At 36.2% G+C, this 26,890-nt stretch overlaps 1 protein-coding gene across 2 annotated transcripts in view; it reads left to right on the plus strand.

Moving 5' to 3' along the window:
* Nucleotides 1-26,890, plus strand: part of KIAA0586 (KIAA0586 ortholog) — a 137,563-nt gene that overhangs the window by 47,058 nt on the left and 63,615 nt on the right. The window contains exons 15-25 of one of the 2 annotated variants that reach the window (XM_036734402.1): nucleotides 722-896; nucleotides 2,867-2,874; nucleotides 2,971-3,061; nucleotides 10,556-10,743; nucleotides 11,578-11,685; nucleotides 12,302-12,382; nucleotides 19,458-19,651; nucleotides 20,642-20,760; nucleotides 22,429-22,610; nucleotides 25,916-26,078; nucleotides 26,478-26,703. In XM_036734402.1, the coding sequence (XP_036590297.1) occupies nucleotides 722-896; nucleotides 2,867-2,874; nucleotides 2,971-3,061; nucleotides 10,556-10,743; nucleotides 11,578-11,685; nucleotides 12,302-12,382; nucleotides 19,458-19,651; nucleotides 20,642-20,760; nucleotides 22,429-22,610; nucleotides 25,916-26,078; nucleotides 26,478-26,703 (1,535 nt within the window). Of the gene's footprint in view, nucleotides 1-721; nucleotides 897-2,866; nucleotides 3,062-10,555; nucleotides 10,744-11,577; nucleotides 11,686-12,301; nucleotides 12,383-19,457; nucleotides 19,652-20,641; nucleotides 20,761-22,428; nucleotides 22,611-25,915; nucleotides 26,079-26,477; nucleotides 26,704-26,890 lie in introns of both variants that reach the window. The other variant, XM_036734401.1, reaches the window with a different exon arrangement.

Here is a 26,890-nt window from a genome sequence, read left to right on the forward strand (position 1 = left end):
AGGAGAGGCAGAGGGTCTAAAGAGGGAAGGTTAATGAGTTCCATTTTGGACATGATGAGTTTAAGTTGTCTACCGGACATCCTGTTGGAGATGTCTGAAAGGCAGTTGGAGGTGTGAGATTGGAAATCAACAGAGAGTTTGGAGTAGGATAGGTAGATTTGAGAATCATCAGCATAGAGATGGTAATTAAATCCATGGGAGCTGATGAGATCATAATGGCCCGCATTTTTATTGCCAAAAGTCTTCTAGTATTTCAAAGCTGCAAGTCACGGGACACAGCATTCTCTGAAGAACTAAAAATGAGAATCATATTGGCAGTTCCTGTGATGGGCATGAGCATGCTGCATTTTATAACGAATAAGGAACTTTGAAGAAGAATAGTAAATAAAGGATGTCATCTGGGCAATAGAAGATTAAAAAGGAAAATTGGGCTGGTTATGTGGTGAGAATTAGGTGTTCTACAAGGTGGACGGCGTGAATGTTTTATTGCTGTCTTGAAATATCAACAGAAAGTGTGGCAAACGTGAGAGAATGGACATGATATAGGTTGGCAACATTGGGTTGCAAGTTCCATCACTGGAAGGAAGATTCTGACTGATGAGATCATAAATTCATTTCAGTATTTGAATAATATTTTATATAAAATATACTTTGCCTGAAAAAGTAAAAATGCGATTTTAGATATTCATTTCTGAGCAAGTAACTTTGGTTTTGAATGCAGGGACATCTAAAGACAACCACAGTGGCACAAGGTAGTGATTACTTGTTACAGATTTATGGGAAACCAGTTTATCAAGGTCATCGCAGCACTCTTAAAAAAGGTCCATATCTTAGATTTAATTCACCATCTGCCAAATCCAGACCCCAGAGACCTAAAGTAATAGAACAAGTTAAAGGTAAGGAAATTTTTAAGAAACAAATACTGGTTTTAATTTATATAGTTTTATGTGGAACACTGCTCTGAAGTGAGAGAATATAGTTTTAAATCCTGCCTCTGACTCTTTCTGATGTTGGACAGGTTGCTTAATGTCTTTAGACCTCTGTTTCATCATCTGTAAAATGCAGGTGTTGGACAGGATGGCATCTGAGGTCCCTTTCAGTGGCAGAGCTGTGATCCTTTGTTGAGTGGGTCCCTTTGTGACTTTTTTTGTTATCATTTGTAAACATTCTTTGATTTTCAGGATGACTGAATGGTCTGTAGCTGTCCTGGTTCTATTAAGGATGCCTAATAAGATGGTGGGAGCAATTGTGGAGAAAGAAGTCAAAGCCTAGAGGCTTCATGGAATTATTATCAAAACTGTACTAATAAAGTGGTATCTGAGCCATTAGTTACAACCTAAGAAAGGGGCATAGTAGTTATAGCAATTCATTGTACAGACCAAGTACTAAACATTATAAGGAAAGTTATTCAGGATGAAATAGAAAATAGTATCCTACTTTCATACAAAATGAGGGTCTATCATAGGCTTCAATGAAATATGGAAATATATTTCTGTCTCATCATATTTATGGATAAAATTTACTGACTTTTTCAGTGACTGTTGCTGCCAATTAAAAATGATATAAGGTACCTTTCCTCCTTTATGTATAATAATGGATCATGACAGTTTTCTAAATTAGAAAAGTTACCTTGTATACTTTATATATAAATACTTTGATTAGTATTCTGCAAAGTAGTTATAAATGGAAAAATTCTTTAATATTATGGTTCATGTTTCATTATGAGACATCTTAAAATATCTTTAACTAATAATTTTAGTTATTTTACTTATATTTTAACATAGAGATGAAAGGAAATACAACAATTATTTCTTTTTCCTCCTCCCCCATATTTTTCCTCACACTCCCTGATAAAAGAAGTGAACCTTTCCCCTGAGGTAGTGCCATAGTAAGGGAGATATTAATTTTCAGGAACTTATGTTATACCCTCATGACAACAATAGAGGCAGTTTGGTATATTTTACTTGTATAAAGATTTCTTTAAAAATATCTGTGGTTGGATAGTTGCAGGATCAACAAATTTACCTGTATATAATTGCAACAAACTAGACTTACAGTTCAGAACAGTGTCATAGATAAAAGGCAGATCAAAGGAGATGAGAACTGTATCCAGTTTTATATTTAAGCTTTTGAGTTTTCTGAAGAATTGTAAGCAATTATTTTAAAAATAATTTTCCTAATTATATACCAAGTAGTTTACTGACATCAAGACCCCTACATTCAGAAATATTCATAACAAAATTATTTGTGATAAAAATTTCAAAATAAAATATTCCTAATGATTAGGTAGTGAGCAAACAAAATAATGGTAGATAGATATAGTGGAATGTGACTGTACCATTAGGAACAACAAACATGGGGAATTCTGAGAAGCCTGGTATGAAGTGTGGTAGGACAGAGATGACAGCTATGCAAATAATATCAACATGGAATGACTGCAAGTACTAGTCACATACAAAATTTAACATTAGTACCATATTGTCTCAGTTAAAAGTCGTATTTCTCCTTTTAATTAACAATTGACAACCTCTGTTTTTTGGATATATACTTTGCAGGAGTGTTTGGACTTGTGTTTGGGGATATGTTATAGCAAGACATCAATAAATCAAAAAAACCTTAAAAACCGTATCTTTGATGAGCCTTTAATTTTCTTTCTAGATATTATCATCAGTGTTACAAAGAATAGGGATGTATAGGTTTTTATTTTTAGCAGTCCTTTATCAGTTTATATTGTGGTTCAGTGGTCTGTTTATATATTGATCACTTTCTATTGTTTTGAGAAAAGGGAAACTATTTTAAATTAATGGCATAGTATATTTCAGTTGTCATAGCATTATATGATGTTTTCCATTGATGTTTGTTGCAGGTACTAAGGTAAGATCAACAAGAACACAAACTGAGTTGGGGATGACCAGATCAGTGGGGACAGATCCAAGAAAGCCACGCTCCTTTTCTTTGCCTTCTCACCAGGAACAACAATATTTGTTCAGCCCAAGCCGAGAAGTGCCTTCTGTTCCAGGCACGCTTGAAGGTCATCTTATTCCCATGGCAATTCTTTTAGGTAAGAACAAAAAAGAATAACAGGATATATTTTATTTTTTCCAGTTAAATGTAAAAACAATTTTAAACATTTGTTTTTTTAAAAAATTTGAGTTCCAGATTCCCTCCCTCCTTCACTTCTCCACATCCTGAGACAGTAAGCAGTTTAATATAGGTTATACATGTGCGGTCATACAAAACACATTTCTATATTTGTCATGTGAAAGAGAACACAGACCAAAAAGAAAAAACATGAAAAAAAAAGGCAGTGAAAAATTGTATGCTTCAATCTACATTTCAAATGCCATTATTTCCTTCTTTGGAGGTGGATAGCATTTTTTATCATGAGTCTTTTGGAATTATTTTGGATCATGGTATAGCTAAGTCATTCACAGTTGATCATTTTTCAGTGTTGCTTTACTGTATACAGTGTTCTGCTGGTTCTGCTCACTTCACTCTGCATCAGTTCATGTAAATCTGTCCAGGTTGTTCTGCAGTCATCCTACTCATCATTTCTTATAGCACAATAGTATTCCATCACAACCATGTTCTACAACTTATTCAGTTATTCCCCAGTTGAAAGGCACCGCCTCAATTTCCAGTTCTTCGTCACCACAAAAAGAGTTGCTATAAATATTTTGTACAAATAGATCCTTTTCCTTTTCCTTTTCTTTTTTTAAATCTCTGGGATACAGACCTAGTAGTGTTATTGCTGGGTCAAAGGGTATGGACAGAAAATTGTTCTGCAGAATGGTTAGATTTGTTCACAATTTTACCAACATTGCATTAGTGGCCCAATTTTCCCACATCTCTTCCAACATTTGTCATTTTCCTTTTCTGTAATATTAGCCAGTTTGATAGGTGTGAGGTGGTACATCAGAATTCTTTAGTTTGCATTTCTCTAATCACTAGTGAGTTAGAGCATTTTTTCATATGACTATAGATAGCTTTGATTTCTTCATCTGAAAACTGCCTGTTTGTATCCCTTTTGTGTTTTATCAATTGGGGAATAACTTGTATTCTTATAAATTTGACTCAGTCCTCTATATATTTTAGATCTTTCTTGCTCTGACCTAAGTTGTCTTGGGCTACAAAGTTGTTTTGCCCCATCCTTTTGTTGGTTCTGCTACTCCAGAATTAATTTTGAAGTGTTACTTTAACGTTGTTTGCAGGGAAATTTGGGAGCACTCAGGCAAGTCACTGCCTTTACTCTGCCATCTTGGCTCTGTCCCTCAGGACATATTTTAAATTAAAGAATAGAAACTTAAACAATCAACAGCAGCAGCAGTGCATATAAATAGATTTTCTTCCTCCAGTAGGTGTCAGCACAGTTGATTTTTATAGGACAATTAATATTGTTGATGTTTAGAAAAATAAAGAACACCTTTATTTATTCTGACTTTTTTTCTGGCCAGTTTTTTAGTGAATGCAGTTCTTACATTTTAGACACTGTGATGTGAATCATGGCATATCCAAATCTGTTGTAACAGATTTTGTTATAATGGGTTCTATTCTATTGGCCTTTGATTAGAACGTTTCAAGTGGGCAAAAGTAGCATTTCCAAAACTAGACTACTAGACTACTAGATATCCTAATATAATATGCACTTTTCTGCTTATAGTTCTTGCTCATTCTTTTCTTTCCTCTGTGATATTGTATTTCACTGCATAGTTGTTGCACCCTATTTTTTTAGTCCAAAAATTGGTTTAGAACCTTTCATCGCATAATCATTGTATGGTACAATTCCATTCATCATGTTGCTTACAAGGTGAACAGAGCAGCAACATATTCACCGGTGGCATATGGATACACATTTATCTCTTGTGCATTGCGAACCTCAAGCCTAAAATTCTCAGTGCATGTGCATTGTCAATATTCAATTTTAATGTATATTTATGAGTATTCTGTACATCCTAATCGTGCAATAAAGACAGTTTAGTAATAAATGATTTTTAAGTAATACTGGCACAGTTTTTTTTTTAAAAAGAGCTTCATATGATGGTTGTACCTCACTTTTTTTGCAAAAAAATTTGGCATAAAATCTGTGATGATTATGTGATGGAATATGGTACCTTCTCCTCTAATGTCCATTTGTAGATTCTGCCTATTTCTTAAGGTTTAGCTTATATGTTACCTCTTCCATGAGGCTTTATCTAATCAACCTAGCCTGAACATGATTTTTTCTGAATTTATCTACTGCTTTTTTGTACCTCTTTTTTCCAGGTTGCATTTTCAACCTATATTTTTACCTTTTGTTTCTATATCACCTATATTTCCCAAGTGTATTCTTTCCTCTTTGTACCTCTGTTACTACATTTGCCATTTATTGTCTTTTTTGTGATTATTTGTCTGTTAATCTTATTTTCCCTACTAGGTTGTGTAATGGGAAAAGAATTCTTTACCTATACCTAAAATCTGCCTTACTGGCTTTTGCATTTATGTTATTGCTTTATATTCTTTATGCTGATGATAGATTGGTCAGTGCCATTATTAGCTTTTGGATCTATTGATCTAGCTGTCTGATAGGGGCTCAAATTATACTTTGTGTGGTCTCAAAGTCTCCATTTTATTGCAAAATGGAAATGGCAAAGGTGGCAGTGTTCTTGATCCAGACTAGGTTTGAACAATCACATCATAATCCTTGATTCAAGGAACATTTCCAGGTTCCTGGATTGCAGATGGCTTCTCAGAACCTTAGTCATATATGCCACCAAAAGTAGATTCTGAGAGGCTCATGTCATCAAATTTTATCACAGAACCATTCTAGTTCCTCACTGAATTTTACTAGCTATCTAGTCCAACCCATTTCTTACCAAAGAACCACCACCACCTCGTCCCCTGCCTCCCACAACATCCATAGCAAATGGTTCTACAGCCTGTCTGCTTGAAAACCTCCAATGAAGGGAAAAGATTAGAATTAATTTAGAATATATTAGATTAATTAGATTAGATTACTTCTTGAAGTAACCTGTTCCATTTTTGGGTAGCTTTAACGTTAAGAAGGTTTTCCTTTGTATATGTAAATAAAATACTTCAAGAATATGATTTATTGAACCAATGGTTATATGGATGTATTTTTTGTTGTATAATGTACCACAAAGAAAGGATATAATAAGGTAATTGGAGTTTGGAAAACAGAAGTGGTGTTTTCAAATATAAAATTCACAGGAAAGTGACAACTCTTCAGGTTGTTCAGAAAAGAATATGCCATTTAACGAAAACAATTATTTTGTTTCTGATATTTTTGTCTGGGGGTTAATTTCAATGCTTCTATCCAGAGAATCTGAAAATAACAGTTGTATGGTACTTCACTCACTATTTCTTAGTGAGAGTTCTTGCAACATCAGTGACAGCAACATTCTACGAATGCTTTGTTGCTACTTGTCTTTGTTGGTGAATCATTTGAATATAGTTGGGTTTATTATTCTCCGCTCTTCTTTCCATCATGGTTTTTATGATTGAAAGTAATAGAAGGATGGACCATTTATCCAGGTATTTTATTATGTTAACTTCAGCTAGTAGCTCTGAAGATTCAGTTGGCTACAGAAATGTGGGCTGAAAATACCAGCTCTTCCCAGGGGATACTTCCTCTTGCATCTCTAAGGCACATTTCTCTTTCTTATTATCCTCATGTTGCTCTTCTTTTCCTCTGAACTCCCCTCCCATGCTCAAGCACCAGTTTGGCCTAGACTCTGTTATTGTTTTCCCTTCATTACAGTGTCTCCCCTATAGTCCTGCACATATGCATTTCAGGCTTCTCTTGGGAGGAGGTCCTTAACTATTTTCCTTGGAACAGGTTTTCAGCACTTGCATATTGGTGACTTAGTTCATTCTTTGCTAATCTTTGCTTGCTGTCATCTCTCTAATCTTTAATCTCTTCAATTTACTGTCTCATCTAACTCAACTGTCCTTTTAAGCTACTGTCCAGTATTTATCTTTTCTTTCACTACAAACCTCCTAGAAAGTACTTGGACCTTCACTTATTCAGCTTCCAGTCACTTCTCAGCTCTTTGCATATGGCTTTCATCCCTCAACTGAAAACACTCTCTCCAAAGTTATGAGTGATCTGCTCATTGCCAAATCTCAGCCTATTCTCAGTCATCTTTTTTGAGCACTCTCTAGTGTTTTAACCCTCTCTTCTCTGGGAGCCATGACCCTGTTTGGTCTTGGTTCACCTTCTTTCTGCCTAACTGCTCCTTTTCAGTTTGCTTTGCCAAGTTGTCATTTATATTATACCCCCAACAGTGGGTATGCCCCAAGGCTCTGTCCTGGGTTCCTTTCTCTTCTCTTCTTACTCAGTTATTTCATTAGCTCCAGTGGATTCGTTTATCAACCCTAGACAGATGCTTGCCCAATCAGCCATTCCAGCTACATTTTCTTTCCACTTTCAAATCACTACCTGCCTCTTAAATATGTCAAACTGCATCTTCCATACAGGCTACATTCCTAACATAAAACTTACCTTTTTCCAAAACACACTTTTCTTTGTCCTTTCCCTATTTTCTTTCCTCTAGGGCAGCATCCTTCTAGTCATGCAGATTTATAGCCTTGGAATCTGAATAGTTACTTGATTTTGTTGATTCTGCTTCCAGAATCAACATTTCTCCTGTCTCATACTCTCAACTTACAGTAGCCAGGCCCTTTTTACTTCTCTCCTGGAGCACTGCCATAGCCTTGTAATGTGGTCTTCTTGCCTCCAAGCCCTCCCCAACTCATCTAGATGCGCAAATCCTAACTCTGTCCTTCTAAAGCACAGGTCTGACCAAATTATTCCTCTGCTTAGTAAACGCAAGTAGCTCCCTGTTGTCTTTAGGATTAAATATAACTTGCTTTATTTGGCATTGAAAATCCTTCATAATCTGATTCAAACCTATTATTCCAGACTTATAAAAATTATCCTTTTCCTAGGCTATGGTTCTCCAAACTAGTCTATTTGCTGTTCCTTATACTTGACCTTATGTCACCTATCTCTGTGTTCTAGAAGGACATGTAGCCCTTTCCTGGCTGGAATGCATTTTGTTCTTATCTCCACCAGCCTCTTTCAGTGTCTAGGGTTAAATTCACACTGGCTTCATGAGACCTTTCCTGATTCTCTGTAGTGCCAGAGCCTCCTTGCCTCAGCCTCACTCCTGAAATTACCTTCTGGTTACTTCATATTGTGTGGGATGAAAGACCCTCACCAATTAAATTTATAATAAGGAGCCATCTCAGGGTAGGAACAGAAATAAATTTTATTGAGTTCTCAAGAATAGGGCATCCTCTGCTAGAACAGACCTAGCAAGGGAGGCGCTTTACAAGGGGCAAAAGCACCAATAATTATATGTAACACAAGAGAATTCCCGCCTACCTCTGACCCTTCTCACCATTGGCTGGGAGGTGAGCTTACAATCTGAGCGTGAAAGCTAGACAAAGAACTGGGAAATTGAGGCACAGAAACTCCAATTCCCATTCCCTTTATTAATGATTACAACTGAGGTGACATCTATAAATCTAAAGAAGGAGAATAGGATAAGGGGAGGGGGAGACCCTTTCCATTTTCTTACAGTACTTTTACAGTAAAGGAAAGCAGGTCACAGTGACCCTATTCTTACTGAGCAAATCTTTAAACCAGAACCAGAAGAAAGAACAAAAAGTTTCAGGGTAAACTTTCCCAGAGGCTGAGCCATCAGACTCTTACGGCCTCAGAATTTTTTTTCACTTCCCTATTTCTTGATTTTTAAACATTTCTTTGTGTGTGTGTGTGTGTGTGTATGTGTGTGTATTTATACATATCTTCTCTGTGAAGTCTTCACATTTTATTTACTTCACACAATATGTATTTATTTTGTGTCAGTTTGTGAGTATGCATGTTTCTTCTTCTTCTTCTTCTTCTTTTTTTTTGCTTTTCTTTTCTTTTTTTTTGACAGGGCAGTTGGGGTTAAGTGACTTGCCCAAGGTCACACAGCTAGTACATGTGTCAAATGTCTGAGGCTGGATTTGAACTCAGGTCCTCCTGACTCAGGGCTGGTGCTGTACTCACTGTGCCACCAGCTGCCCCTGTGCATATTTCTTCTGCTTGAGAACAGGGACAGTTTCTTTCTTACTTTGTATCTTCAGCACCTGTCACAGTGCCTGGGCACATAGAAAACACTTAATAAATGCTTCTGAATTGACTTTGTTTCTGCTGATTTGGTATTCCTGTGATATATTTACATTAAAAAAATTAGTATCTTTAGTTTTATATCACCATTTTTGAATTTCCAGAAAACTACCAGTTGTAATAAAAGCTTTAAAACAATGAATGGGGGGATGTGGTGTTGCAGCAGTGCGGCTAGCAGCTGCTGTTGGGGTGAAAGACCAACACAAGCCCAACAACAAGAACGCTGCCAGCATGGGTTCTTTTGATCTGCTTTACTAAGGAGAGTAACATTAAGGGGTTAATAATCTTACTTTAATCCACCATGTACGTATAAACTCACTTCGTTCAGGAGGAAAAGCCAGCAACCTGAACTTCAGAGCGAATACAAACAAGTTACAAACATACACAATATAAACAGACCAGATCACAATTCATAGTTACCAAGAAATCATCAACATCTAGGTTCATGAGCCGGGGAGCTCTTAACAATGGCTGACCCAGAGTCACACGCCACTCCTCCAGTGGCTCAAAGCCCCAAGCACACAAGTCTGTTCTCTCTTTTTATACAGTCATCAAATGTCATCTGAGCAACCAGAACTTAAGGCACCTGCTATTGGCTCTGGGCTTAGCAACTCCTCTTAGGGCCCTGGGGGCTTCCTGCCTCTCTCAAACTAGTGAACTAGTTTGCTAACCAGCCTGGGACTTTGCACCTAGTAAGATTCAATCAAATACTTAATTACTTTAGCATTCTAAAACAGTAAAAAACGTCCCACCTGAATTACCAATACGTGTGGTTTGAGAAGCAGTTCTGAAAAAACTAATTGTCACATCAAATAACCAAATGTGATATGATATGTATTGTATGAGGGTGCATTTTCTCAACTCTTACCTTAGGTCATTATAATTACAGAATGTTCAGTTAACTTTTTTCTTTTGAATTATGTGGTATTTATTGTGTCTGTTGTTTCCTTTAATTCTCTATGAGTTTGTATCTCTCTTCACATACTTCTCTGAATTCTTAATGTTCACTGTTCCCTAAGGCATAGTAATATTCCATTACCTTAATGTACCAAAATTTGTATAGCCATTCTCTGAACAGTCATCTATTTTGTTTCCAATTTTTTGTTTCCTTTTGTGATCTTTGGAGACCCTTGATGTTTCATAAATCTTGTTGTATTTGTTCTCTCTCCTGTTTCCTTTATATTCTTGAGATAACATGATTATAATAATGCATTCATAAAATAAAACTAGCAAGTTTATTATAGATATTACAGATTATGAAGCATCTTTACTTGACGTCCTGGGTACCTAAACCAGCCTCTGTCTGTGCTTGTCCTGTCCCTAACCAATTTCCATAATATGGAAATTTACATTTCATTTCTTTTTAAACTTATTCAGGACAGACCCAAAGCAATAGTGATTCCATGCCACCTGCTGAAGTAATTATAGAAAAACCAAACATCGTGACAGTAAATACTTCTATTCCTTCATCTACTCAAACTAAACGAACTGGACCAAAGAAACCCAACACGGCACTTATAGAGATGACATCAGAAAAAAAAGATCCTCCTCAGCTTACTATACAGGTATAAAAGTGTTAAAATGAGAGAAACATTTTAACTAAATGTCATGATATTAGTATTTAATGGATTACTGTATTGTTGAGAGACATTGTTCTTTAATGATGAGAATTCCTTAGTAAAGTGAGATAAATGTGATAGCATTCACGTGTGAAAGTACTATTGGCCTACAGCAAAAAGGCATGTGCTTTGTGTTTTTCTGATAATTGTGATGGCTTTACCCCTGCCATTTCCATGAACATACACTTTGATCCCTCTTCTGCCCAATAGCTTGCGTTTGTGAGATGACAGAAATTGCACCCCAGCCTGAACAGTCATGAGAATAGAGTTTAGTTATTTGATCTGTATGGGATCAAAGGTGCAACTGTGGCTTTATTTACATTGTAAGTACCTGAGCCTGCCAGGTACATAATAATGTTGTCTTTGTATTGATAGTTTTTAAAGGATGTATGTTTCTTTTAAAAGATAAATTTTTTTTCATTGATTTAATTACTTAAATGCTTATTGAGCATTAATGAGGCACACAGCTTTGTGTAAGATATGGGGCTAGGTGGGGATGGTGGACCATAGAAGATATTTAAAACAGAGTTCTTCACAGGGTTCTGGTTCTAGCTCTTATGAAATCAAGAGCCAAACCAAGAGCCAAGTTTCAAGTATTTTTGCTTAGTTTGCCAGAATTAAACCTTTGTCATTATACCATCTGTAGAAAAAAATGGGCTCAAACTGTGAATATACCTGTTTTATTATCAGGCATTGCTAACACAGATACTTACATCTAAATTATGAATGGAAAATATCTTAACATATGATGCTGGTTGTTTATTTCAATTTTTATTTTAGGTATTACCCAATTTAGATATTGATAGCCTTTCAAATGAAAGCACAGATGAAAATCAGGCTTCCACCAGTTCCCTAGAAGCATCTCATCCCATACAGACATGGATACAGGTATCCTCTAAAATTTAAACCCATTCTGTAGCATGTATCCTGTAGGTATTAACTAATGCTAATCCATATTAAGCTTCTTTTCCTTAAGATAAGTTGAATAAATAAATAAATGTGAATTTAGATCTTGGGTAGTGGGGTGTGTGTGTGTGTGTGTGTGTGTGTGTGTGTGTGTGTGTGTGTTAGGGAGGGGCCACTAGGGAATTAAGTTTAGAGGCTGATGGGCTTTGAAAAAAAAATACAGTATTTGCATTTAGGTGTTTATAAGGACATGTTTTTCTTGATTTTGGCCGGTGGTCATTCCAAGATTATTTTTTGGGGCTGGTTTTACTTCATTCTGGTGGCTCCTGTGTAGTAAGATTAGTTCTTGCACGGGACAATGTAGAAGGAATTGAAACATTTTTATATATTTTATAGTAATTTTGGCCTTTGTGACAATGAGTTTAAGCAGTGATATGAAATTAAACTTATTCCAGGGATGTAGTTTTACATGGAACTAAGGATGAAATGGAAGAGATAGAAGACCAAAGGATTAGAAAAAGCCATTGGATCTATGAGCAGAAGTAATAGTTGTCATGTTAGTAGGAGGCTTTATGAAATAACATTGAATATCTTTTAGGATCCAGAATTTCCCCAGCCTGATGAAGATGACCCTAAGTTTCCAGGATCCAACTTTGATGAAGTAATTGATGTTATACAGGTAAAAATGGGAACTCCAAATGGTTCAGCATTGTTTCCTATTTATAATGCTGTAGGAATTTGTTAAGATAGCATTTCTCTTTTAATTCCAACTTAACTTTTAAAAAATGTTTCATGAATGTCTTTTGTTCCCACCTCATAGCCATTTCTGGGAAAACTTTTTCCTTCTCTGCCCTGCACTGGGTCTTTTCCCCTACTGTTCTCAAGATTAAATATTCCCTGGTCACTATATATATATATATATAAACTGCATCTGAAGATATGTACTGTAAGACATTCTTCCTGGTAGCCCTTAGTCTTTCTGCTGTGAATAAGGAGGCATATTTTATTGTCTCTTCTCATTGTTTTATCAACTATTCAGAGTAGGGTTTTCATTTATGTTGTTTAAATCACGTATTTATTAAATGCTTACTGTGTGCCAGGTACTGTGCTAGACCCTGGAGATAAAAAGAAAAAAAAATCCAACTGTCCTTGCCCTGAAGGACCACACATTCTTTAGAGGAAGGTAATCATGAATAAGTATATATAAATACAAAGTAAAAAAAATTTTTTTGGTAATAGTGCACTAGCATCTACTGTTGGTGATGGTGGTGGTGAAATCAGGAAAAAATTCATGTAGAAGATATTACTTGAATTAAGTTTTGAATGAGACAGTAGGGAATTCTGATGGGTATATATGAGAAAAATGTGTGTTCTAGTCATTGGGGACAGCCAGAACAAAGGTGTCAAGACATTGCACAGCAGGAGGGTTGTTCGGTTAGATCAGAGAGAGAGTGCAAGTAGGGGAGTGAGATAGAAGCATGAAAAAGCAGATTGAGGCCAGGTTGTTGAAAAGCTTTAAAAGCTAAACAGAAAAGCTTATACTTGATTTCAGAGGCAATAGGGAAGGCGTGGGAGTTCATGAACTTGAGGAAAATCTCCTTTTTCAGAGCTGTGTGAAGAATGGAGTAAAGAGAGGAGGGCCTTGAGGAAGAGAGCTCAATTAGGATGCTTTTGTAATATCCCAAGAGAGAGGTGATGAGGGGCTGAACTAGTGTGTTAGTGTCCATGTGAGGAGAGAAAAGAATAGATAGAAGAAATATGAAGGAAGAAGAAATGACCAGAAATGACAAGCTGTGTTGGGTGAGGAATGGTGTGAGTCAGGGACAATGCCAAGGTTGTGAACCTGTGTTGACTGGGAAGACGAAGAAATAGATTAGATGATGAAGCAGCAGAAGTAGAGAAGTTCAGAAAGAGAGGCGATTTTTTTGGAGGGTAGAGGAAAGTGAGTTTACTTTCGGACATATTGAATTCGAGATATCTACAGAACATCTAATTTGAAATATTAGGCAATTGGTGGAGTGATTAGGGTTCGAGAGAGGCTAGATAAATAGATTTTGGAGTTGTCTGCTAGAGATGATAATTCAGTAGGACTTTGGATGTCACAAAGTGAGAAGATATATAGAGAGAATAAAAAGACCAAGGACACAGTTTTGGAGTAGAGCCACCGTTAGGTGGCATGGCATGGATGAGGAATAAGCAGAGGAGACTGAGACAGAACAGTCAGATAGAGAAGAACTAAGAGGAGCTAGTGTTAAGGAGGAGAATGTGAGTCAACAAGTGTCTTGTAGAAAGGAAGATAATTGAGAAAACACCATCAGTTGTGATAGTTGAGACGTCATTGGCAACTTTGGAGAATCTAGTTCAGTTGAGGGATGAGGTCAGAAGCCATAATGCAAAGGATTGAAGAGTCAGTGAAAGGAGAGGCAATGGAAGGAATCAGTGTCAGCTTTTCCTAGGAATTCATCTTTGAAAGAGGAGAAAGATGAAGGACAATAACTTGAGGGTACTGTAGGATCTAGTGAGTTAGTGGTAGAGATAGTGAGTTTTGGGCTTTTTTTTCCTAGGATAAATGAACCTTAGATTTTTTTTGAGGCAATAGAGAAGGGATCAGTAGGTAGGGAGAGTTTAAAAAATAAAAAGAGAGGAAGCAGTTTGCTGGAGAAGATGGGAAAAGACAGGATCAAGGGAAGATGTGGCAGGTGAGAAGCGTCAGCTCTTAATGAGAGACAGGAGTAAAGGAAGAGAGAATGGAGGGTCATGAAGGTTTTTAAGATGTAGAGAAGGGGGAGTTCACTTTCTTCAGTAAATTATTGAGTGAGTTGTCCTTGTTTATGTTGTTCGTTCGGTTCTGCTCATTTGTCTATGAGTTCATACAAAGCTTCCCACATTTTTCAGAATTCCTCATTTGTTATTTCTTACTGGACAATATCATTCCCTTACATTTATAGACTACAATTTTTACAGCCAGTTCCCAGTTGACAGTCACTAACTTTAATCCTTATGGTCTCAGAGGCTGCTATGAATATTTTGGTATAAGATTGCTGGGTAGTGCTAATTTTTGGCCAGTTGTCTTTCATAATTCCATACTGGTATTAGGTTGGTTGGACCAATTCATAGCACCACCAACATTGTATTTCTATGGTTGTCATTCTGTATCACTCATTCGTATTTGCCATTTTTCTGTTACAAACCTCAGTTTTGTTTTAATTTGAATTTCTCTTACTCTAATTTATTTAGTGTGTATTTTTTATTGGTTTTTTTTTGGTTTTTTTTGGAGGGGGAAAGGCAGGGTAATTGGGATTAAGTGACTTGCCCAAGGTCACACAGCTAGTAAGTGTGTCAAGTGTCTGAGGTCGCATTTGAACTCAGGTCCTCCTGACTCCAGGACTGGTGCTCTACTTACTGCGCCACCTAGCTGCCCCTTGAGTGTATTTTCAAGTAATGCTTTATAATTTGCAAGTTTTTGGAAAACTTTTCATATCCATGTTCATATTTTTGTAACTGTTTATGTCTATATTTTAATGGCTCTTGCTTATATGTAGCTAGCATTAGTATTACATATTTATCTCAGGTGGCTGTACCAGATGTTCTCATCTTTCCTCAAGCCTCCAACAGTAGCCCCTCCCCTTGGTTCTCAGGCAAAGAGGTTGCCTCCTACTTTACTGAGAAAATTGAGGCCATTAGATATAAGTCCTCTTTTCTCTTTCCTCTTTTTAAAAGATGATGACATAATCACCCATTATCTCCTCCTTTAATCTTTGATAAGGGGTAGCTAGAAACCAGCAGTTGGGTTACTGTTATATACCACAGGTCCCTCAGTGTGTCCGTGGAGATACCCTAATTTGCCTTGGGATTTTAGGGGGAAGACCATTGGGGGAAGGAGCACATTTACTCAGGCGGAAGTGGTAGAAAACCTCCCTAGTTGCGTCTCATTTGTGACCGAATAGGGGAAGTATACCATGGGCATGAATTTTATGAAGTCTTGGAAATCAGTACTTACACTGACACTTATGATAGCTAATAGTAATAATGCTAGCACTAATTGTAATAATGGCTAACAAAGCACTTTACAAGCATTTCATTTTATGCTCACACCCACCGTTGGAGGGTGGTGCTATTATTATCCCTATTTTGAGGTAGGGCACTTGGTCTGGAATTAGGGAAACCTCAGTTCAGATCTGGTCTCAGACACTTACAAGCTTCGTGACCTTGGGTAAATCACTTAACCTCTGCCTCCTTCAGTTTTGTCAGCTGTAAAATGAGGATAATAATAACACCTGCTTCCCAGGGTTATCGTGAGGATCAAATGAGGTAATGTTTGTAAAGCACATAGCCCAGTCCCCTGGGACATAATAGCTATTTAACAAATTTTTGTTTCCTTCTTTCTTTCCATTTTACATTTGGGGAAACTGAGGCAGACAGCAAATAAGTGATTTGTTCAGTCACACAGAGAGTAATCGTCTGAGCTGGATTTGAATTTAATTGTTCACTTCAGGGCCAGTGCTTTTGGACCTTTTGTAACACCTAGCTGACTAACTCCTGTGCCAGTTATTGAGTCCTTAGAGTTGCCCACACTATCCTGTGTAGTTGTTATTAAACAATATCAGGTAGTTTGAATGGAGTGAAAGGTATTTCCTCCCTAGGAATGGAGATGAGGAGGTTACAGTACTTTGCTGCATACATCCCTCACAACAACCTCATGTAGTGGCTGGCAACTACCTCGCAACTAACAGCTGACTATCAGGAGCTGAATGAAGTTGTTCGGTCAAACGCTGTGACTTTTCTTGATCTTGGCCTCATGGTGGATCGGTCAGCATCGTCCCTGGGTGGGTGCTTAGCACAAGGCCTGATGCCTAGTAGGCGCTTAACAATTGTTTATTGATTGGTTGGTTGGTTGTTGAATTTGCCAGTGTTTTTTTTCTTTATTCCCATTGCTGAAACTAGTCACGAGCAGTTTGCTTTTACCTGGGAAGGAGTTTAGTGTATTTCCCTCATTTTACTTCAGGGTTATTTGAATATTTCTTCACATTGTCACAGGTTGGTGGGCAGGGACTTAAAAGAGGCCCCAGTTGTTGAGGGTTTATAAATCTTCCACTATATTAATGAGGTTACAGTGGCAGAGACCCTAGGGGAGGGATGGTGGCTCAGGTAACAGACCGAGGGAGGGAACAGATAGGAGGAGCAGAATCAACCCTTATATACAAAGCCCTCCAAGAAATAAAACCCCAGAAAGAGTCAGACTTGTAAGTCATTCGGTAATTAAGGACCTTCAAAGGACCTAGGTGGGGTGTATGGGTTCTCCAGAAGCTGAAAAATCCTTCCTATTGTAGACAAAATATCAGTAGTTCATTATGGGCTGCATCTGGAATCATCTGGGTTCTTCTTATCCATTGTATGCCCCCAAACTTAATTGAGCAGGCTGGACTCTGTGTTTGTGGAAATCTTCATCAGCCTCTTTTAATAATAAATTTGCTTCAGAAATTTCTGTTAAGAAATATCATAAGATTTTATGCCAGAATGATTAAATTTTTCAGTTTGCTTTTTTGAGAAATTTAACCCAAAGGATATTTAAAATTTTAAATCTAAGATAAAAATATTTGTTCAGGTATCTGCATATATATATATATATATATACATGCTGTAATTAAACTATGCTTTATGTACTTTATATTACATAATATGTATATAGTACCTATCTATAGATATGTATACACACACACACACACACACACACACACACACACACACATATATTTACATACTTACTTGACCTCCATGCCCCCCCTCCCCTTTCTTCTGTAGAGCCTGGGTCAATCAAAGTAGGAAATGGAAAGAACCTACATGAATAATAATGATTATCAAAGAAGTAACCTGTGAAATGTTTCTTGTTAATAATTCCTTACACTTATAGAGTACATTAAGGGTTAAAAAGTACTTTTCTCCTAACAAACCACTGAGGGTAGTATATGTTATCTCCATTTTATAGATGATGAGAGGTGAAATGATTTCCATATGATCTTAAAATTTGTTTGGTTGGAGCTGTGATTTGAACCCATTGTCTTGGTTCTAAGTCTTGTACTTTTTTTTTTTTGCGGGGGGGGGGGGGAGGCAGGGCAATTGGGGTTAAGTGACTTGCCCAAGGTCACACAGCTAGTAAATGTGTCAAGTGTCTGAGGCCGGATTTGAACTCAGGTACTCCTGACTCCAGGGCCGGTGCTCTACTCATTGTGCCACCTAGCTGCCCCCAGTCTTGCACTTTCTTCACTGCACCTTGGCACTTTCTCTGGTGCATTTAAGAAAAAAAAGTTAAAAAAAATTCATTCTAAGAAGTTAGGAAAAGTCATATTCCTAGAATTAAAAAGATATTTAATCGTCATCCAGTGTGTTTGGTTCTCTTGAATATATTATTACTAATACATTATTATCAATAATTATAATATGGAATTATATAATATATAATAAATTATATGACAATATATAATATAATTGTTGTCAATAGTATATCATTGAATATATTATAGTCTGGAAAATCTTGAAAATTAGGTTGAATATAATTATAATAAGAAGTATTCTTTTCCCTTAGGAAAAAAAGTTTGTCTTCCCAAGGTAGCTTTCCATTCTTGGTTCTAGTCTTAAACTTTTTATGCCATATTACTTGTCAGTTAACATTTACTAGGCACCTTCTATGTTCTAGACACTGTGTAATGCTAGGAATACACATGAAAAAGAAAGACAGTCCTTGCCCTCAACTAGGTTACTGTCGTTGGGGGAAGATAACATACAAAAGGAAATGGAAAAGTGGTGGAGTTGGGGATTGTTGGAGAAGTCCACAGGAGTGCAGGTGGGGAGATAATAGCCTGGGACCCTTCCTTCAGTGGAAGCTTTGAAGCTCATTGCTTTGCCCTCCATTCATGCTTGAGTACTGAGGCTAATTCAGTCTTGTGGGATGTTGCAGTTTCCCAGTGATGAGGTTTCTGGGGCATGATAGAGAATACATAATAGTAAAATAATATAGTCTAGTAGATAGTATTCAATAGTAGGTTGTTTGACAGAACTACATATTAGGTGCCCACTATTTTTTTCTGAATCATAATAACATTTTCTCATTGTATTCCTACTTGTATTTCTCTCTCAACTATGATTCCTAAGCTACACAGTTTAAATGCTATTATACCTTAACAGGGTGAGTTTAGTAAACTGAATAAGATATTTTAAATGTGGATAAGAAGTTGGTAAATATTCTGCTAACTAACAAAAATTTTTTAATCTGGCTGTTTGTCTTCTCTTATGTATGTATACGAGTGGAATTATTGCTTGATTAAATATTCTTTTATTTTTGACAGCTCTAAGTTGCTACTTGTCCTGATTGACTTGGTGACAGTTTAATTTTTAAGACTGATGTATAAAATAGGGGAAAGGGCCAGGGGCTGGGCCTATTACTTAATTGGTATAGGGAACCCCAGAATAGGAAACTCCCGCCACCAATGTAAGTTGGCACTTTCTCTTCAGCTTAGACTCTAGCAGTGTGAGGTCAAGTGACTTGCTCAGGGTTACAGTCAGTTTGGGTCAGAGGTGGGATTTGAATAGAGATTTCTTGGCTTCTAGGCCAGCTCTCTATCCACTTATGTTTCCTCTCAGTGTATAAAATATAAACAATGTAATATTTAAAAGATTTACTTTACCTAACACAATACCTCACAAATAAATATTGTATGAAAGAATGACTGTATTCTTTTTTTTTTTGTTACTTTTAGGATGAAGAAAAAAGTGATGACATCGCAGATTTCTCTGAACCAGTTTTGGAGTTTAACCAAAATGCTAAAGTTACTCCTCACAGTTATAATGGCCCTCCATTTCCACCAGTCGTATCTGCTGCTCAACCTACTGCTGACATTCTGGAGAAAGTGATTGAGAGAAAAGAGGCTCTAGAAAATAGCCTTATTAATTGGTAAGTTTACATTGATGTCGATATTAATAAAGTGATATTAAACATAACAGGAAAATGAGACTTCCTTTGCAACACTTAAATTTCTTCCTTTTACCTGTTAAAATTTTCTTTAACACTCTGCTGGTCACTGTTTGATGTAGGGGTGAAGGGCCTATTTGACTTCATTTTTTATTAAAAATGACAGGGAATATCTCCAAACTTATTAATTTGAATCTACTGTCATTACAATGGCAGAAGTGTGTCTTTTTTTTGGGGGGGGTATTGTAATAAAGCATTTAAAAAGTTATCCTCTGTTGTGTCAGGGTGACTTTTGAGTCCGTATTTTGAAGAGCATTGTAACGTGGTAGTGTAATGACTCACTGAACTTGAAATCTGGAGGGACTGGGGTTCAAATACGCCCCTTGAAGTGGACTTTGTGATCCTAGGCAAAGCAATCTGCCCTAGCCTCAGTTTCCTTAGCTGCAGAATCAGGTTGTTTAAAGGCTGAAATGATGGAATGTAAAGCACTTTGTAAACAAATCTTACAGTGCAATATGGGTGTTAACTGTTATTGTTTATAATTAATGACCTTGGAAAAAGAAAAAAATATTTCTCTTGGGTTCTTTAGATAACTGCATGCCTGAAGACAAGAGGACAGACCAAGGGATTGTTTAAGGTTCTTTCCAGCTCTCATTTTGTGATTCTGTGTGCTGTTCAGTAGAGTTCTTCATTCTTTCTTCTGAACTTAGGAATTCTGTTAAACTTCCCATCCCAGTTTCCAAAGCGACTTTAAGGAAGTTCTTCTATCACAATGATTCTTTTGGTGTTCTTTAGTTAAGGTTACTAAACTAGCATATCTTTTTCAGCCTTATCACTTTGTGGAACAGCTATCATTTTCAGATATCATATCTGTAGTTCATGAGTAAAGGAAGATTTGAAAATGTCAAAGCAATATGTCCATCATTTACATGAATTTCCATTTTTAAAAAGCCGTTCACTTTTGTTTTCCAGGGTAGAACAAGAAATAATGTCAAGAATTATCACTAGGGTGCTTCCGTTCCAGCAGCGGGCAGCACCTAATGTTAGTGTTTCAGAAAGTGAAGAAAGGGAAACTTCAGCCGCCGATGTTGGTGAGTGCCAGCCGCTTCATTTCTTTCTTTTCAGATGCCATTTGGACTGTGCTTGTGTTCAATTTACTGTGTAAAGATCCTTATAATAATGGTAAAAGAGGTCTTCAGAATTCTTAATTCTTTTTATTGATGTTTTTGTTTTTCATATTAATGCCAGTTTCTGATATACCCTTCACACCCTTGTGACAAAGAAAAACACTTAACACAAACCGACATACTGAACACATTTGTCAGGGTATATGTCATTTTGTATATGAAGAGAAGGGCAGTATATTTCATTTCAGTACTCTGAAATAAAGGTCATTATATTAATCTGAATTCTAATTTCTTTTAGTCATATTTTCCTTTACATTATTGTGGTCTTTATGTATCTTATTTATTTATTTTTTATTTTTTTCATTATGTATCTTTTTGTTCTCTGGACCCTACTTTTGACTGTATATCATTTCATTGTCTTTCCAAACTTCTCTGAATTCCTTATAGTCAGCATTTATTATGGTGTAGTAGTTCTTGCAATTTTTATCACAGTTTGTTCAAATTCTCCCCAATAAAAAGTCATTCAGTTTGATTCCATTCTTGCTACCACAAAAAGTGCTGCTGTGAACGTTTTGGTATAGAAAAGAAAAGGAAGGTTTTTTGATGGATGATCCTTGAACAGTGATTTAGGATCACAATATAGTTAGTATTTTCTACAGTTTCTTCACTTGCATTAAAAATCCCAACCATTTCTTCTGTGACTTGAGTAAATACCAAGGGAATTTGATTTATCCCTCCCTTACATACATGTGTCATCCTAGGGGATCTACAACACATCTTAGGGAACTCTGGATATTAGTGTCTAATTAGAGTTAATCTTCCAGTGAAGTGAAGTGTATCTTGGTATAGTTTATGAGTATCACTGTCTTTCCTTCTGCCCTGATCAGTGACTGAGAATAAGTTAATTTTTATATTGATGATTTAGTTTCTTTAAAATTACTGCCCTCCTTTTTTGGGTTCCCTTTATAAGATGCCTAGATCACACATTTCACCATAATTTCAAAATTATTTCATTATAAGAAAGAAGGTCACATGATGCCTCTAGATGAAATCTGTGTTTTATCCACATTTTCATTAGATAATAGATAATAGAATATAGATAGATGTATAGATAATAGAAAATAGAAGTGCAACATTTCTACCTATAGAGTAGTTCACATAATCTCTGAATCCAAGAATGGTGGCTAAAAGTTCGCATTTGTATTCATAAAGTAGCTTTCTCCTTTCTCTGAATTCCCCTATTGTTCCTGTTTGCCTTTTAGCTAAGAATTGTAGTTTATGTACATCTCCTTGCAAAATGACTACGGGAGTTCATTCAAATGCATTAGTTCTTAGTGACTATGATGCAAGTGTAGATGCAAATCTTTTTGTATCTCTGAAAGCTATCTATAGTAGTAGGAATGGGATCACATCCTTGCATTTCCCCCCAATTCCATTTCAGTTAGTAATGTGGTCTACCTTATCAGTTATCTTAATAAATTGTACTCAAAACATAAAGTATGTCTATATTTTCATATTTACCTCCTCTTGTTCCTATAAGCCTTTCTAATACTTTAGGAATTAAAATATTGATTCTGCCCAAGTTTTAACACATCTACTTTTCTCAAATGTTTTAATGTCCTGTTGAAGCAGCAGGTGGTACGGGATTTCGCCTCGTTGTTGATGCAGGTGTGCCTGTGAATTCTGACATGATTAGTCTTTTTGTGAATGAAGCTCTTGAAGAGATTATTGCCATCATGCTGGGTAACAGGGAAATGACAAAAGGCGTTCCTCCTCTTCCAGAGAATGTTCCTGCCAATGTAACATACTTACCAGTAAGAACAATTTCTGTTATATAGAGTATTAAGGCGGCAGAAGTTTAAATATTTTAACCCTCTGTTTTACAGTATTCAGATCAGATTTCTTGTTGCCAAGTGTAAATCAGGCTTGGATTGTTAAAAAAAAATTAAATTGACTTAAATTTTAAATTTAGGTTGAAAGTGATATCAGGAATAAGCAAAATTAAGAATTATGCTTTGATGCTATTGACATATTGAATGTGTTATCTAGTAGCTATGGAGTAGGTCAAATTCCTCATGAAATCTCTTTTTCAGTGTTAATGAGATAAAATTTAAGAGGCGGGCAGGAAGATGGTAAAGTATTCCTTAGACACTGGTTTTTCCTACAGCCTCTAATCCAGATCTCCAGAGACCACTAACTCTTTCCTTCTTTTCACCATCATCTCAACACTACCATTACTTTTGGAATAGGGTCATCAGCGACTCCCTCATTGTTCCACCAACAATCTCCATGACTTTTCATATCAAATCACCCTTTCCTAGCTGCCCATCTCCTATGTGTTTGGTTTCCCCATTAGAATTTAAGCTTCTTAAGGGCAAGAACAGGCTTGCTTTTCTGTTTGTATCCCTAGAGCTTAGTTCAGTTCTTGGGCACATAGTGAATACTTAATTATATTTCAACTCATCTAGAGTGAATTCTATACTTGTTCAGCAATAGAAGATCTTCGTCAACCTCGGATAAGTGTGATTCTGAACTATTTTTTTCAGAATGGTATAAAAATAGTGTTAGAGATATTTTTGAAAAGCTTTTATGCATTAATTTTACTCTATAAGCAGCAGATGCATTATGGACTTTTAAAAATCTTTCTGTGTTTTGGCACGTCAGATTGCCCAAAGTTTTATTAAGTCAACTGGCCATCTAGGGAAACAGTGTCTTTAGAAGAGAGCTCCTGTTCCTTATGAGACTGAAAAGCAAAAGGGAGAGAAAGCATTGCGTGAGTGAGAACAGTCAGTTCCAGACTTTTCTTGAATATCTAAATTCAAATATCTTATGGTTGTCATTACAAAGAAAGGGAGGGAAAGTGAATAAGCATTTTTATTGCACTTACTGTGTGTCAGGCACTGTGCTAAGTGTTTTTTACAAATATTATCTCATTTGATCCTCAAAGTAGGTGCTATTATTATCTCCATTGTACAGTTGAAGAAACTGAGGCAAACAGGTAAAGTGACCCGCTCAGGGTCATGCTAGCAAGTGCCTGAGGCTGGATTTGAACAGTGGTCTTCCTGACTCCAGTCCATTTCTATCCATTGCACCACCAGCTGCCTTAGGGGCATGCACATAAGGGGCATTTTAATTGGTTTGGCTTCAGTAGATGGATAGCATCTTCCTGGACACAGAAGAGAGTAACAACTTGATGTTATAGAGGAAAGGGAAGGAACCTGGATTATGTGCCTCTTCCTTTTATGCCTAGTGTTTTGAAATTGGAGTATGGAGCTAAGCTGGCTTCTATAGGTAAATAAGTGTGAATCTTTTGAAAGCTCTAGGACAATGCAATTTTTTAACTATTACAGGCTTTATTTTACATTAACATTACATTATTTTATTATAGTGTTATTGACATTACCATTACACAGGCACATTCAAAACAGTTAACGTTTTAGTTCTTAAATCCCGGGGGAACTTAGGCTTACGTTTATCTTATAGAAGTTCGAATCAACAACATAAGCTGGTCTAATCAGCGTTATGCAGATTGTTGCGCCCAGAAATGAGATCTTTGGAATTTTATTTTGTAATCATGATTTGCTTGCTCTTTTTTGTTTTAAACTAGTGATAGCCTTCTTAACATACCAATGCACGTCTCAGTTGGAGACTGAAGAGATCTGAAAACACTTAGGACTCATTTGACTGCATTCACTCATAAAAACCTTAGGCTTCTTTACTGAGTTTTGAAACTAAGAAAGAAGTATCATCTGGTCATTATACTTTGGACCTTCCATAAAGAACCATCCATTAAAGGCTATGTTTTATTTAATGTAGGCTGTATATAGAGAGTCATTACTCTTTTGGGGTTAAAGATCTTAGAATGTCTTTGAGATTTTTCTGTTTTCAAAAAAAAAATTCATTCTGTGACCAGTTTCATTGAAGAGCTTCTACAAACATAGGCTTGTGCTCTGATACCAGATGTACATACATGTTCAATGAATGAATGAATTGGATGTTCTTTATTTAGCGGGTGCAGTGAATGCTGCTGCTCTACAGTTCTAAATGATTTGCAATCTTTAGATAATTTGAACATAGTTGTCCTTTCTTGTACCTGATATCTTAGAGAATGAGGAGACAGTATTTTATTGATTCATCTGTATTTTCCTGTTTACCCATTTCAGATTGTTTATGGTTTTTTCTCTTTGTTTAGCACAAGTTTGTCTAGGTTTGGTATTTTCTGTCATTCTAACCTATGGATCTTGATACTTTGATCTTGATTTTTGTTATCAAATACATTAATTATCCCCTATAGTTTGCATTCAACTGTAGGTTTGGTTAGCGTGCTCCCTTTGTGCAAATGACTAATAAGAATGATGAACAAAAGAAAATCAAGGACAGAGCCTGCAACTCCTTCTCCTAGCATGACATCCATCATTAATTGATACTGTCTGGGTGTGGTCATTCAGCCAGTTATAAATTCACTTTACTATATTATCTCACTCTGAATTTATATTACTCCTTCTTGTTCATAAGGATATTGTGAGAGACTTTGTGCTCGAAATCTTTGTTATGTCTCAAACATTCTCATTCATCAGTCTGTTAATGCTGTCAGGAAAAGTAGTGAGATTAGTTAAGCATCGCTTGTTCTTAGTGAACCCATCTTGACTCCTAGTGATTACTTTTTTGAGTGCTTAGAGACCATGTGTTTAATCATTTGGAATTTTTCGAAGAGTACACATCAAGCTAATCTATAGTTTTCAAATTTTTCTACCTTTATTTTCTTTTAAAATTAGAACAACATATTCCCCACCTCCTGTCCTGAGGCTTCTCTCTTGTTTGCCATGATCCTTCAAAGATCTGTAGAGGAGGAAACTATTTCTGGATACAGAACTATTCCAGAAGGTCCAATGTTCAATCAAAGGCTCATTTCCAGACAACTGAGGTTTCCCAGTACCACAGGTGTGGAGACAGAAAAGTGTCTAGTTTGGCAAGGTTCCTTATGGTCATGATCTTTCCTATATTTTTTGTGTCTTAAGTTTTTTATAGCTTATGAACAAGTCTATTTTACTCTATTTAAAATAGTCTTACAGTTATTTGTAAGCTTCATTTATCTTTTTTTGTATTAAATTTATCTTAGACTCTTCACCATACTCCAGTGCCAACTCCACAGCCCACTCCACCTCAGTCTCCTCCTCCATCTCCTCTTAAGGGACCATTATTAATAAAAACTCCAGAGGCTTCACCTTGTGTTTCAGAACACGATGATATTTTTCCTGTAAAAGAACAATTTACTCAAACAGGTAAATACTGTATTCTTTCATCAGCTTCAGTAATATCATATTAATGAGAATTTTAATTTGGGTTTGTATTTATAGATTAATACATAATCATATTATTTCCTTACTGATTTTTAAAAATAAATATCAGATTGTTTCTCATAGTGAGAAATTGGTTGATGCTTTTTAAAAATTTTCCAATCTGAGTCAGTGAAATAATTTAGTTTTTTTTTTAGAATTACTGTTGTATTTACATTAATGGTTTCTTTTTTTAATAATTTTTTAAATGTAATACTTATTTCCAGTACTCACCATTATGTTTTATAACAAAATGTCAGGGAATTTTATAGAGCAAGATACTTTTACCCTTGTCAGTTGGACTATTTGGCTGATTTTTTTTCCCTTTTGGTTTCATATTTTTAGGAAATGATAATCTCCCTGCAAGTACTGTCATTACTACTCCTACAGCTACTCCTGCTGCTACACCCCCTTTAGCAGGTACACCAACTCTCACTGTCTCTGAAGATTCCTCTGAAAAACTGAAGAGACCAAGCCCCAAACTTCCCAAGCCATGGAGTGATGATAATTTGCCACTGGATGAAGAGAATCCTAATCCTGTTCAAGAGGAACCACTTCACCCAAGAGCCATGTAAGCAATAAAAAAAAATTTTTAACCTGTTTGTCTTTTAAAAAAAATTGTGGATTCTTTTAAAGTTTTTTTATATTTCTTCTTAGTAATCTATGTTTTTCCACAGAGTCCTTCCTTATAGTAAAAAAAAGTTAAGCAGAACAAACCAAAATGTTATCTGTATCTAATAGCATATGCAGCATCAGTA

This window comes from Trichosurus vulpecula, chromosome 8, assembly GCF_011100635.1.
Source record: "Trichosurus vulpecula isolate mTriVul1 chromosome 8, mTriVul1.pri, whole genome shotgun sequence".
Lineage (NCBI taxonomy): Eukaryota > Metazoa > Chordata > Mammalia > Diprotodontia > Phalangeridae > Trichosurus > Trichosurus vulpecula.